The sequence below is a fragment of the Octodon degus genome, unplaced genomic scaffold, assembly GCF_000260255.1.
Source record: "Octodon degus isolate 3935 unplaced genomic scaffold, OctDeg1.0 scaffold00049, whole genome shotgun sequence".
NCBI classification, from domain to species: domain Eukaryota; kingdom Metazoa; phylum Chordata; class Mammalia; order Rodentia; family Octodontidae; genus Octodon; species Octodon degus.
In genome coordinates this window covers 4211156-4225599 of record NW_004524625.1, presented here as the reverse complement: position 1 = coordinate 4225599, position 14444 = coordinate 4211156, and the positions used below count along the sequence as shown (strand labels likewise).

The following is a 14444-nucleotide window of genomic DNA, read 5'->3' as shown; positions in this document are numbered from 1 at the left end:
ACCTTTGTCAGTGTCAGCCATGTGGATGAGTCACAGCCATTGCTTGGCCAATGTGCTCTCTGTGAAAGCCTGAGAGAATGTTTTCTCTCCATGTGACACAGCCACTTTCAATTGTTGACATAATGTAAGGAAGTTTGTCTGACGTAGCCTGGCCAACCTGGGCAGAATTGGCCTACAGGAGAGTCCTGGGGTGCCGGCTGGGCTGGGCATGGAAGGGATTCTAGCTCAGCCCCTCATTTACAGTGACAGGAAGCATGGGGCTGGTTTATGACCAGTCTTCTGTGCCTGGTACCCATTTCTGCCCTTGAATTTCACTAAGTAGAATGAGAGATTTTTACACATGGAATTTACAGTGTATGTTGGCATTTTTACTGTGTTCAAAAAGACAGAAGCACTAGATACTTCACGCTAGAATTCAGACCACAGCAGTCCCTGAAAGCTACAGGCTGAGTGAGTGAGCAGAGTGCCAGGGACCGCTGTCACTGGTTTTTGACCTAAGATGTTTGTTTCTACAGGAAGTGCCTGTACACAGCGCAAGACTTGGTGGCCAGGCTTAGTGAGCTTCAGGTTCTCACCTGTCATCTGTCCTACCCAGGTTACTCTCTAGCACAGCTCTGCTTTTTGTTTTCTACACAGAGCTTTCAGTGGTTCTGTTTCCCAGCAGAGTAAGCAATTTTTTCTTTTTGGAAATCAAGAATGTGGCCTGACAGATGACTACGGATGTCTTCGTGCCGCTGCACTGGGCTTTGTTTTCCTGTATCTGTGCCTTTGCTGTGGCTCCTGCACCTTTCACCCTACTGCACACCCAGGTCCAAGGATCTGTAGTCTCCATCTTCACAGGTGCTTCCTGTGTTTTGTCCCACGTGGAGAAAACTGACCTTTTCTTGCTTGTGCTCTGGTTCATAGGAGCTCCTTAAGAGCAGGAACTGTCGTCACAGGACTAGACTTCCTGTGCTTGTAGGCTGTGGAGGAGGAGGCAGGGAACGCTAACCAGTGGAGCACCGGGGTTAGACAATACATGCCGGGGGTTCAGGCAAAGCTGAATAGATCCATGCTGAAGCTTCTGACTGAACTGTGAAGTTGCCTTTACTTTGTACAGTGTCTGTTGCACTGATTCGTTTAGGCAAGGAGAAAAGACTGAATCTGATGTGTCTGAGGAGCCATGGAAACCTTAGGAAATGTTGGGAAACTGAACGAAATGGAGATTTATAATAATGCCACTCGTTTCTATAATAGTCTTTTTTTCTACGTGTGGTGTGTTTCCGTGGTAGGAAAACTTAAGTCCTTATTTCTCCATTTCAGAGGCTGGTTCATCAGGAGAGGAAGATGGGAAGTGTGATGCATTTATTATATTTTGAAATTATTTGTTTTATATATATATGTATTAGGTACAGCCAACTGGAATTCCCATTTGGGAAGAAATGTAGGACTTCTGAAACTCAGGCCTTAACCAGTAGATTAGAAGACAAGACCAACTGAAGCATTATAAATGTATAAATGTGTGGGTTTTGTGTTTTTCTTTTTGCTTTTTTGAGACAGGGTCTCACTATATATTCTAAGCTGGTCTTGAACTCACTATATAGCCCACGCTGGCTTCAAATTCATGGCAGTCCTGTTGCCTCAGCCTCCAGAGTGCTGGGATTATAGGTGTGTGTCACCAAACCCAGCTAAAATGTGTGTTTAATTTGCTTGTTATTTCTGTCTTCAGTTCATTGTCTCATTTAATGATTTATTTTCATTTAATGACTTTTAAAATACTGTGTCTAAAGTTCATTTTGCATAATTATGGAGTAGACATGCATGTTTACATTTATGTAGAATATTTGTGCGATCTTTTTTGTGATTTATTCTTTTTTTTTTTTTTTTTTTTTTTGCGGTATGGGAGATTAAACTCAGGACCTTGCACTTGCCAGGCAAGCTCCTATTCTACTGAGCTAACTCCCTGGCTCTGATTTGTTGTCTTTTAAGGTCACTATATTTAAATAAAAATGAAAGGCACCTTTTTTTTTTTTACGGTACTGGGGATTGAATTCAGGACCTTATACTTGCCAGGCAAGTGCTTATTCTACTGAGCTGTCTCCCCAGCCCCTCAGGCAACCTTTTTTTTTTTTTTTTTTTTTGCAAAACTGGGGATTGAACTCAGGCCCCTGCGCTTGCCAGGCAAGCACTCATTCTACTGAACTATCCTCCCTGCCCCCGCAACCATATTAAAAAAAAAAAGAGCTGAGGATGGAGCAGAGGCCAAGGGCTAACAGTCAGTTGCAGTTTCTGTCCTAGGTAGCCAGCAGAGCTCCGTCTGAATTTAGTGTCTTCGGCTGCCTCTCCTTGACATGCACCCAGACATCCACTTTCAGTACAATGGGTTTTTGTCTGGGCTAATGCTGCTCTCCATCACACGGCTATTTCAGGTAAACATGCAAGTATGTAAGTAACTCCTCACCTTAGCATCGTTTTTAGCTTATAAAGATAACATTGTAATGGGTGGGAGATAAATTTGTGCAACCCATTGTTCAGTTTCCAAAAGCTATAGACATTTTTATTGGCTATTTTTGTAAATTCCAGTGATCCTTTTTGACAATAATTTTCATTACTTTGCAGATGAGGAAAGTATACTCCAGGAATTGAGAGTATGATAGGCCTAAATTAAGCTTGTGCTTCTATATTTCGTTGAAATCATTTCCTTTTTTCTTCTTTTGGCTCTTGCTGTGTAGTACAGGCTGGCCTCAAACTCAGTCCTCCTGTCTCCGCCTCCCAAGTGCTAAGATCACAGGCATGGGTCACCACACCCAGCTGAAATCATTGCTTTAGGAATGGAATCTCTAGCAGCTTTCACAATTTAATAGCTAGAATGGTGATGCTTTACCATAAGAGGCTTGTAGAATAGTATAATGGAAAATAGGGAATTTGGAATCATAAGATCTGGGTTGAAATCCTAACACTGATGACCTGTGTGACTAGATAAGAATTACGAAACTGCACTGGTTGCTTCAGGTTAGTTATATATACTATAACATCTTACTGAGTAAACTTTACAAACATACCTTCTTTTTTTTTTTTTTTTTTTTTTTTTTTTTGTGCGGAACCGGGGATTGAACTCAGGCTCTTGCACTTGCCAGAGAAGTACTTCTTCTACTGAGCCATCTCCCCAGCCCCTCTTTTTTTTTTTTTTTAATGTATTTAGTACAGGGTCTACAGAGTCTCACTGCAGATTGGACTCGTAGTGATCCTCCTGTTCTCAGCCTCCCAAGTGCTGGGATTATAGGCACAGGTCACCATGCCCAGTCTCCTTACAAACATTCTATAACCTTGTCTCAGTGTTGTCCTCCTTTGAGATAGGGTCTTGCTGTGTATCCTGACCAGACTGGCCTTAAAGTCTCGGTGATCCTCCTGTCCCAGCCTCCCAACTGCTGGAACTGCCCTCCTTTTAAAGAGGAGGAAATCAGAAATTCAGATTTCTGGGCAATTCTTATATATCCGCATTCAAAATCTCTGGGTTTGGAGTTTGGGAATCTTCCAAATCATTTTATTTATTGATTGATATAGAGTCTCGCTATGCAGTTTGGACTCGTAGTAGTCCTCCTGTCTCAGCCTCCCCAGCTGTGGGATTATAAGCATGTGCTACAATACCTGGTTCCAGGGTGGACCAGCATGGTACTGAGACCTTGTGCTTGGCAGGCAGGCGTTTATACCCTGCCGCCAAACTGTCCTCCAGCCCCTCCCAAATCATTTTGATACATTACCAGGCTTGAGAATTCTTGACTGAAAGCAAGTCATCAAACCACTTTAGCCTTATTCTTCTCGTCCATAACATGAAATTATTCTTGTCTTTTTTTTTAAAAAAAAAAAAATCGTAATGTCTGTCACAGACACTTTGATTTTGAAAATCAAATTCAAAAATTTCTTTTAATTCAAAAATCTCTTTACAGTTATTTGCTGGCGGTAGAGGCTAAGGGTATAGCTCAATGATAGAACACTTACCCACCATGTATGTATGAGGCTCTGGATTCAACCCCCAGCACTCCAAATAAATAATTAAATAAAAAATGAAGTTCTTGGGCCAGCAAGATAGCTCAATAGATTAAGCGCCTGCTTAGGCAAGTGCAAGCACCCAGGTTTAATCTCCAGCTCCACATCCCTTGCTGGCCCTGCTCCTGGGCTCACTGAGCTGGCCACTGAGATCAGACATGGTGGTACCTGCCTGTAATCCCAGCACTGGGGAGGCTAAAAACAGAAGAATCACTATGAGTCCAAGCTGCATAGTGAGACCCTGTACCAAATACATTAAGAAAAAAAAAATTTAAAGAATAATATGTTGCCACAGATTATATGGCTTTTTTTTCCCCCTGGGTATTGAACTCAGGACCTTGTACTTGCCAAGCAAGTGCTGTGCTGATGAGCTCAGTCCACAGCCCTGATACAGCTTTTATCTCAGCATCAGGTTTAGTACTCAATAAATATTTGTTGAAATAATGAATATGAACCCATGAGGCTCACTATAAGAAGCTGCTTGTCAGCACTTGTCTGTGTTCTTACATTGCCTATAGAGCACATTGCTTTTTTTCCTCTTTGGTGATGGTGTTTTTGCAATCCTAGGGATTAAACCCAAGGAATTCACACTGAGTAACATCCCCACCCCTTTTTATTTATTAATTTGAGACAGAGTCTTGCTAAGTGGCTAACTTGACCAGATGGGCTCAAATTTGCAATCCTCCTGCCTTAGCCTCTACAGTGCTGAGATTATAAGAGTGTGCCACTATACTCACTTTACCTTGAATGTTTAAAACTTTTCATTATACACCAAGTGTAGTGGTGCAGGCCCATAATCCCAGCTACTCAGGAGATTGAAGCAGGATTGCTTGAGTTTAAGAGTTCAAGGCTAGCCTAGCCAACATAGCAGAACACCACCTTCAGGGGGAAATGTTGCTTTCCTATTTTCTAATAAGGATGTTTGAGGCCAGGCTTGGTGGCATATGCCTGTAACCCCAACACTCAAGAGGCTGAGGCAGGAGGATCACTGTGAATTTGAGACCATCTTAGGATATAAAGTGAACTCAAGACCTTATTTCAAAAAGACAAAAAAAGTTTGAGAATAATTTTATTTTATTTTATTTATTTTTTTGGCAGAACCGAGGATTGAACTCAGGCCTTTGTGCTTGCCAGGGAAGCACATATTCCACTGAGCCATCTCCCCGGCCCTGAGAATAATTTTAGCTTTACTGAAAAATTGCGGTAGTTTATAGCTCACTCACTTTCCCCAATGTTACATCATACATAACCATTCATCAAGACTAAAAATCCAACTTGGTTCATTTCCATTTCATTGATTTTTACAGCAAGGATACTGTAATGCAATACAGTACTATTGCAATACTATACTATTGCATTTCACTTATTTTGAATTTTAACATTTTCCCACTGGCTTGAACCACCATTGGGTGGCTTGACCACAGGTTGTAGTATAAATAGATCTAATCACTTTTGTTGGTCTTTTACTAATAAAAGTAGTAAAACCCCTGCCCAATGGGACAGTTATGCATGCACCACTGGTGGTTCAAGCCACCTGGCAGTGAGCCGTAGGAATTATGGTCCTGTAGTTAACATGCTAAAGTGACATCTCTTTTCAATCTCTTAGAAAAGGCATATGGAAGGAGCATTTCTCTTTGCCGCCCTCCTGCACTTCAAGCATATCTATTTGTACGTGGCGCCTGCATATGGTGCATATCTGCTGCGGTCTTACTGCTTCACTGCAAACAAGCCAGGCAAGTTCTGTGACAGCAGACTGTTTTCCTCGATCATATTGACTCAGTGGCACAGCAGATATCTCAGTTATTAACCCTATAAAGCCTTTTCTCGACCTGATGTTTCTGCTTTTGTCACATTGTAAGGACAAGTTCATGCAGTATTGGAGGGCAGTGCTGGGGTCCCTTCTCCATTCTCCTGGCTAATGATAGTGTTCTGTCCCTCAGATGGCTCTGTCCAGTGGAACAGCTTCAGCTTTATCCGTGTTACTTCCCTGGGACTCATTGTGTTTCTAGTTTCTGCACTTTCATTGGGTCCTTTCCTGGCTTTGGTAAGCTGTTTTTTTTTTTTTCCTAACTTTTTTTTTAAACAAAGTAATACATTGCTTTTGTTGCCTAGAAAGCTTATTTAATCCAAAAATATATGAAGTAGGGGGGCCTGGCCTTAGCTCAGTTGTTTAAGTGGCTGCTTCCACAAAAATATATGAAGTAAATAAATATATTTACTTCATATATATTATGAAGTAATAATATATGCTTCCTTATGCTCACCAGTATGACTCTCTCAGAGACGGGGTATTGTTTCATTTTTGTGCACACTCAATATGAATGTGTACGTGTTAGTTGTACGTTACACACAGACAGAGTCAGTCCTTATTTGTGGCTTCAGTATTTCCAAATTCACTTAATTGCAAAATTTATGTAGAATCCATAAAATTAGTACTTTTGCAGTTTTTGATGGATAGCAAACTTTCTGAAGGGCCTGGAACATAGGCGGTGTTCACACGTTTGTTCTTCTTGTTCCCCAAGTCAGTGTTAATTTTTGACTCCAACTGAGGAGCACCACAGCTCTGTGGTCTCCGCATTCTGCACGCCCATGTGTGCCTTACAAATTCTCCCGTTCGTTATGCCTGCTTCTTAATGGTCCGGATTAGTGTTCATGGTGTTTTCATATGACTTTCCCATTATTCCATTGCAAAGATTAGACAAACAGAGGTATAAGGACTGGTGGAGGGCGTATAACCCTTCCCCCAAAGGAACAAAGGCCTTACAGCTTCCTACGCACTGCACCAGACTGTGTTCCAGTCTGTTTTAGCGCTGGAAAAGATTGATGACCGTCTAATCAGCTTCATTTCTCTCCTCAACAGAACCAGCTGCCACAAGTCTTTTCCCGGCTCTTTCCCTTCAGGAGGGGCCTCTGCCACGCATACTGGGCTCCAAACTTCTGGGCTTTGTACAATGCTGCAGACAAGGTGCTAGCCATCATCGGTACGGTAGCACGCCTTTTCACTTAGACTCTGAGTGTGAAAGGACTGGCCACGCTGACAAATGAAAGCCTCCTTGTGTTTTGGAGGTGGCAAAGTACTTGTTTGGGGCCCTGCATTTCATGGTTCAGCATAAACAGGGAGCAGTTTTCGGGACTGAGGCGTCAGCACAGTAAACAGACTGCAGCCCTTAGAAAAGCGCCTGTGACAGCAAGACTACGGGTGCTTTCTCTGGGGAGAAAGTAAAATGCTTCTTTTTTATTTTTATTTTTTTATTTTTTTGTGGTACCAGAGATTGAACTCAGGACCCTGCACTTGCCAGGAATTTCAGTAATTTTTATTTTCTCTCTTTTTGAGACACAGTCTTGCTCTGTATTCCAGGCTAGCTTTAAACTCACAGCAATTCTTTCTCAACCTCCTGAGTGCTAGCAGGACAGGTAGGCACCACTCATTTTTTAAAGGTAACTTTTGAGGGCCAGCAAGATAGTGCAGTGGACTAAGCACCTGCTTAGGCAAGTGCAGGGACCAGGGCTTGATCCCTGGCACCACATGCTGTGCTGAGGAGGCTGAAAACAGGAGAAACTCTGAGCTGAGTAGTGAGACCCTGTACCAAATGCATAAAGTAAAGGTAACTTTTGCCTTAAGTGAAACGTTATTCAACAGAGTTAGCTCTACTTTTAAGCTTAAATATATGAAAAAGCAAAATATAAAAAGTGTGACTTGTAACTTTGTGTGTATTAAGCCAGTAAGGAAAATGATAACCATGAATTTCAGCTGAGATGTAATGAAATAAAAAGCTTAGGCTAGTCTTTCTTTGGTTTTGGGATTTTTGTTTGTTTGTTTGTTTTTATGTTTTGTTTTTTGTGACAGGTTTCACTATGTAGTCCAAGGTAGCCATGAACTTGTGGTTGTCCTGCCTCAGCCTCCCCAGTGCTAGGATGACAAGCATGTGCCTCCAGACCCGGCAAGGCTGTCCTTTTTTAAACAGGGTCTCATTATTTGCCCAGCCTATTCTTGAATCCGTGGAGTCTGATGATCTTCCTGCCTCAGCCTCCTAAGTGCTGTGATGCAAGCATATGCCTCTATGCCCAGCTTAGGGAGTGTGTTTGTAGTTATTGCTATCCAGGGTCTCACTGTGCAGTGCAGGCTGGCCTTGAAGCCACAGTATAGCTCAGGCTGGCCTTCAACTTTCACGGGTCCTCCTGCCTCTGCTTCCTGATTGCTGGAATTATGGGCGTGCATCACCATGCCTTGCTCTAGGCTCTGTTTTGTATGTTTGAGTCATAATGAAAAATAATGTGTGCCTGGAGACTGGTCTGTTAAAAGTAACTCTCTGAAAAATAGCTCACAGATCTTATCTGTGGGACAGGGCCAGGGCAAGAGCATGGTCAGGAAACCTTTTCTGTAACAGGCCATGCGTAAGTGCCTGCCTGGCATGGACAAGGTTCCAAGTTCAATCCCCGATACTAGGGGGAAAAAAAGCTACAAAATTGAAAAGGCATGCAGCTCAGTGTGAATGTTCAATCTCTAGTGTCATACACACAAACACATGTACGCATGTGTGTGCGTGTAAAAAGCCAAACATTGCAATGCACACCTGTAGTTCCAGCTGTGCAGAAGGTTGGGGCAACAGGATTGAGTGAGACAAAGTATTTGAGGCCCCAAAGTAGTGAGACCTCTCCTGTAAAACTACAAATCATTTATACTCAGAGAAACAGGCACAGGCCGGATTTCGCCAGTGGGTGGTAGTGGTTGGCTGATCTAGAAAACGCTAACTTGATGTTGGCTATCTGGCATTGCCACATTATTTTCTCCCTCTTTTTTCTTTTCTTTTTTTTTTTTCTTTTTTTTTTTTTGCACAGGGTCTCACTATACAGATCAGATTCGTAGTGAGCCTCCTGTTTTCAGCCTCCCAAGTGCTGCGATGACAGCCGCATGCCACCACGCCCAGTCTCAATCTCTGCCTCAGATTTCCTCGAGGGAGGGGGTAGTGTTGCAGGGCTGGCACCACTGGCGCAGCAGGCCAGGGATTGAACCCCGGTCCCTGCACCTAAGCAGGAGCTTTAGTCCACTGAGTATGTGGCCAGCCCTTGCTCCCTGTTGTACAGTGCTGGCAGGGATCTAGTGCTTTTGTTGTTCCCAAAATGTATGTTGTAAGGAACAAAGCCAAGAATAAGGACGTGCTAGGCTATCAGCAGTGGGGACCTCAGAGCCCCACAGGCCCACATTCATGTCTATCTTAGCAGTTTTGTGACTTTGAGCAAGGTTTTGTGTTTAGGGGGGCAAAAGTAATGATTGCTATTTTTGTCACATAGTTACAGGAAATTTTTTTTTCCAGTCAGATTTTATTGGTACATCTTAAGTGTATGTGTGTGTTTGTTTTGTTTTTGGTACTAGGAATCAAACTCAACAACCTTACACTTGCTGGGCAGGTGCTGTGCCCCTGAGCTGTATTCCTGGCCCTGTTTTTTGGTGTTTCTGAGGCAGGATTTTACTGTGTAGTTCAGACTGTGGCCAGTGACCCTCCTGTCTCAGCCTCCCAGGTGCTGGGATTGCAGGTGTACACCACCATACCCCACCTTTATTGCTACATTTTCTATATGCATAATGATGGCATTCATCATAGAGTGTACCTAATTGCAGGAAATTGTAACTTGGCATTCTCCCTCAGTCACTGTGAATCTAGGCTTCGTGTATGTGGCATTCTACAAGTAATTTCAGACATGTGTTTCAAAAAAAAGCTTTAAAGAAACAACCATCAGTTTGAGGTGTAAAGGCCAGTTGCCTTGCATAAGTTGGGAAGCTGCTGCACCTTGCCTTGTGCTGCAGGGCCTCTTATTGCCTCTCAAAGGTGTCGTACATGGAGAGTCAGTGGCAGGCTAGACAGTTAACTTTCAGGAAAATCAACACGCTGATGAGGCAGGGAAATAGGGGAAATAAATAGAACGTATTTGGGCAGCCTGTGTATTTCCCATGGCGTACAGTTTTCAGTGGCATTTGATGGGGCTGCACAGTGCTCACAGTGTCCATGACTACTCTGTTACCGAAACCTATTTGGGATGGAGCTTGTCATTCCAGACTTTGCTCATTTAATGTGCACACAGTGTGACCAAATGTCTAGTGAATGTTTGAGGTCTTTTTTTCCTCCTCACTTTGAATGTGCTCATCCCATCATTCTTGTGACTTTCTGAAATGGTTCTGAATGTCCTCTTTCATGAATATCTTGGGGCTGAGGAGATAGCTCAGTAGAATAAGTGCTTGCCTGGCAAGCACAAGGGCCTGAGTTCAATACCCAGTTCTGCCAAAAAAAAAAAAAAAATGCAGATGTTCTAGGATAGATACATAGCTACATTCTCTTAATTCAAGGAATAGTGGGATTTGTTGTAATAGTGTTTGTAAATAGGATATCATGTCTGCATCTTGTACAACAAATAACCACTAGGAAAGCAGTATGCAATGTGTTAATTATTGGAACTGTCCTACCAATTCGATTTGAAACTGTCTCATTGCTATTTATTTCTCAATAAAATTATGGAAAAAAATAAAATAAAAATGAACATCTTTATGAGGTATGATAAGAAATACAGTGAGTGCTGCAACCATGTGCCACCCAAAGGAAAGGGGGTCTCATGAAACATTCCAGTGTGTCTTCATCTGCCCCGTGCACTGGGTGCGGCACCATGTGACTTCTAGCTGTAGACCAAACTCAGAGTGAGGGACCATGAGAGGTGAACAGCTCGAATCTGCTCAGGACCTCAAGGCAGGCTCCGCAGCACAGCTGGACATACTGACAAATGAGAACTTCTAGAACTGCTTCGGGGGTGGCAAGGATGGATGCAGAAGTGTGCTTGAAGCAAGAGGAATGTTGAGAGGACGAATGGCAGTCTTACTGTAATTAGGTTCGCAACTTTAAGCTTTCTCTATTTCTCAATCACACCTTGTGTTTATTGAGCTCCTGTATCCTGGGAGTAGAAATGAACTCATCCTTTCTGTCTTCAAGGAACACAGACAGACCAGGAGAGGAAGTAAGCCCGTAAACAAAGAGTAGTGTGAGCACCAGAGTAGAGGGCTCACCAGAAAAAGCAGATCTGCTCGACTTGGGAGCTTTCTGGGGTGAGGAATCCAAGCAGGAATTAATGTGGCAGAATGAATAGCCGCCCCTGGCTGAGGGAGCAGCTGGCGGAGGACGCAGGTGTCAGGGCAGCATGCTCCAGACCCCCAGTCAGGTCATGGTGGCCAAGACACACCTGAGCGGAGATGAGGCTGCAGAGGTGGGAGGGGCCGTGTCATGTGAGACACTGGGTGTTGCTTTCAGAAATGAACTTTCTCCAAGGATTTAGGATTGAGGAATGTTAAAAGAGCGAGGTAGCCAGGGATATAGCTCAGCAGTACAGCACCTTGCCCAGCAAGCACAAGGTCCAGAGTTCAATTCCTACTCCCCAAAAATAAGTAAATAAAACAGAGCGGGCAGATCACTGTTCACCCACTGCTTGCTCAGAAGTTTGAATTGCACAAATTCCCCATTCCCGCTGGGCGTGGTGGTGCATGCCTGTAATCCCAGCACTTAGGAGGCTGAAAACAGGAGGATCACTATGAATCCCATCTGTGCAGTGAGGCCCTATAGACCCTGTTCTAAATATATTAAAAAAAAAGAAAAGTGTTCACCATTACTGCATGAGGCTTTTGGTGACATCCAGATACAAACCGTAGCAAATGCACAGTCCTATTGACTGATAAAAAGAGAATAATATGTCTGCTTGTTTGTTAGGTTTGAAACTGAAACTTCTTGATCCCAGCAAGGTCCCCAAGGCTTCCATGACAAGTGGTTTGATTCAGCAGTTTGAACATGCAGTGCTTCCCTCAGTGACTCCCTTGGCAACCCTCGTCTGCACTCTGGTTGCCATATTGGTAAGAATTCAGCAAGTTGTTCTGACTTCCTGAATTTTCCATGCTCTTCTATTGCGTGGTTCATTGAATTACAGCTTTCAAGCTTTTCTAACACAGGATAAATGTCATAGCTGCAGTCCTGCAGATTGAATGATTTCCTAGCAATTCTTAGAGGAATTCTGAACATGGTAGAGAAGGATTTCCAGTAAAGCCTCTGTGAGAGGAATTCTTACCAATGGCTGTTAGCCCATCTATCTCCCCTGGGGTGAAGAATAGAGAAAAGGCTGAGAGGGGGAGGCAAGGACCATGCTGTGGAGAAAGAAGGAATCTATGGCAAGAGCATCTGTTCTGGCTGTGTCCCGATGTCTCCCCAAAGCCTGCATACAGTAGGGGGCGTTTTTTCAGGGTTAGCTGGATCTGAAGTGTGTGGTGCTGGGATTGAGTCATGGTGCAGTGCTAGGATCAAGGGCACGCGGATTGAGGGTGTGCACGCTACTTGCCCTGAGTAGCCAGGATACATAGGACACAAGGATAGAAAGAGCAGTGTTCGCCCCTTGTTCCTTTTGCTCCTTTCTGCCTGTCATGACCTGTTTCTTCTCTGATGCCACCCTGCCTTCGAGCCAGCCCAGGATGGGCTGAAACCTCTGCCAACTGTGAGCTAAATAAAGCTTTCCCCCTCTATCTTTGGGTATCAGGTATTTGTCTCTGCAATGAGAAAAGTAACTAAGACAGCATACAGATTTTGTTTCATCCTAATTGAAGGATCCAAATTCCTAACTTGTCCGGACAGTGTGGATGTTTTATCTTAAATGTGACGGGTTGGAAGTCGGCAGGGCTCCACGTCAGCTCAGTTTCCTTGGAATCACACATTGTTAATGCCTTTGCCCACGCTTGCTGGTGGTCATGGTCACCTCAGTGTCATAATATAATTTTATTAGAATTCAGTATAAACAACTATTGATAATTACACTCAGCTAGTTTTGGTTTTTGAATGATCCCAGCTGACTCCATTTGACTGTGTGGAGTGTGTTCACCTGCTTTACTTGAGGTCAAAACTTCTTGTCTAAAATCTCAGTCTCGTGAAGCAGGCTCGTTGGTGCACACACCTATAATCCCAGCTACTCGGGAGGCTGAGGCAGGCTGAGGCAGGAGAATTGCAACCTCAGGCTGGACAACTTAGTGAGACCCTGTCTCAAAAAATATTATCTCAGTCCTGTGAACTGCACATAAAGGGCAATAGTCCACAAACTTGATGTTTATTAACATGGTAAACTCTAACTTATTAGCCCAAAAATACCTATGAGCTTTGCAGTTTAATCTAATGGAGTCAAATGAATATTAACTAATTATACAGATACAGTCAGTATTACGTTGTATGTTCTAGAATAATGAGTTAAATATGTTTCCAAATGCCTGCTTTCTCTTGGTAGTTGCTTCTGTGTTGGCTTTTGGCAGCTGTGTACATGAGTGATAAATTATCCCAATTTACTGGAGGGCTGCTGTTTTTATTGCTGTGCTGATCTGTGTTTCAGAAATGATGCTGATCGTCTTTGTCTGAACACTGTTTCTTCTCTAAAGCTCAGTTGTAAATGACACTGAAGCTCCATGTCTGCCTGTTGTTTGTAGCCCTCTGTCTGCTGTCTCTGGCTTAAGCCCCAAGGGCCCAGAGGCTTTCTCCGATGTCTGATCCTCTGTGCCTTGGGCTCCTTCATGTTTGGGTGGCACGTCCACGAAAAGGCCATTCTGCTCGCAATTCTCCCGATGAGGTAAGCGGACAGCGCGGCCAGTCAGCACTGTGGAGGATTTCAGTGTGTTGCTGTTCTCCTCAGTGTCTTACTGTTGTGCGCTCCCTGAGCTGTTCAGTGGGATAGGCAAAGGAACAGAGAGCTCCTTAGCCAGATAGGTGATTCCCCAGCGCTGGGATTACAGGCATGCATCAGCACGCCTGCACTCTGTCAGGGCTCAGGATCAAACCCTGGTCCCTGCACTTGCCAAAGCAGATGCTTAGTCCACTGAGCTATCTTGCCAGCCCTTGTACTGTACTTTAGATTTTCCGAACTATTTATTTTTGGTTTTGCATTGTTTCTTTTGAGCTGGTCAACACTTAAGATAATTGGAATAAATCAGTATCATGTCCCATTTTGACATCTGCAGAAACTAGTACTCACTTTGTGCCCTTTCCAAAACCACATAGCTAGCAAGTAGAGATCCAACCTGATCTTATGATGCTGAATCTTACGATTTTTTTTTTTTTTTTCTGTATTTAGAACAGGATCTATAGGGTCTCACTACATAGATCAGACTTGTAGTGATTCTCCTGTTTTCAGCCTCCCAAGTGCTGGGATTACAGCTATGCGCCACTACGCTCAGTCTCAGTCACTGTCTCAGTGCGCCCTGCAGGCGGGGCCGGCACGCACACAGGGGATCGAACCCAGGCCGCTGTGCTCTGCCTAAGCAGGAGCTTTAGTCCGCTGAGCTATCAAGCCAGCCCATAATGCTGAATCTTATGATCTTTGCCTGCTTTTTTTTTTTTTTGTGAGATATCCTTATAAAT

At 43.6% G+C, this 14444-nt stretch overlaps 1 protein-coding gene across 1 annotated transcript in view; it reads left to right on the top strand.

Moving 5' to 3' along the window:
* Positions 1-14444, top strand: part of Alg8 (ALG8, alpha-1,3-glucosyltransferase) — a 27361-nt gene that overhangs the window by 9047 nt on the left and 3870 nt on the right. Inside the window, exons 5-10 of the mRNA XM_004632598.2 lie at positions 2341-2408; positions 5633-5759; positions 5967-6070; positions 6887-7007; positions 11772-11911; positions 13517-13656. Coding sequence (XP_004632655.1) covers positions 2341-2408; positions 5633-5759; positions 5967-6070; positions 6887-7007; positions 11772-11911; positions 13517-13656 — 700 coding nt within the window. The remainder of the gene's footprint in view (positions 1-2340; positions 2409-5632; positions 5760-5966; positions 6071-6886; positions 7008-11771; positions 11912-13516; positions 13657-14444) is intronic.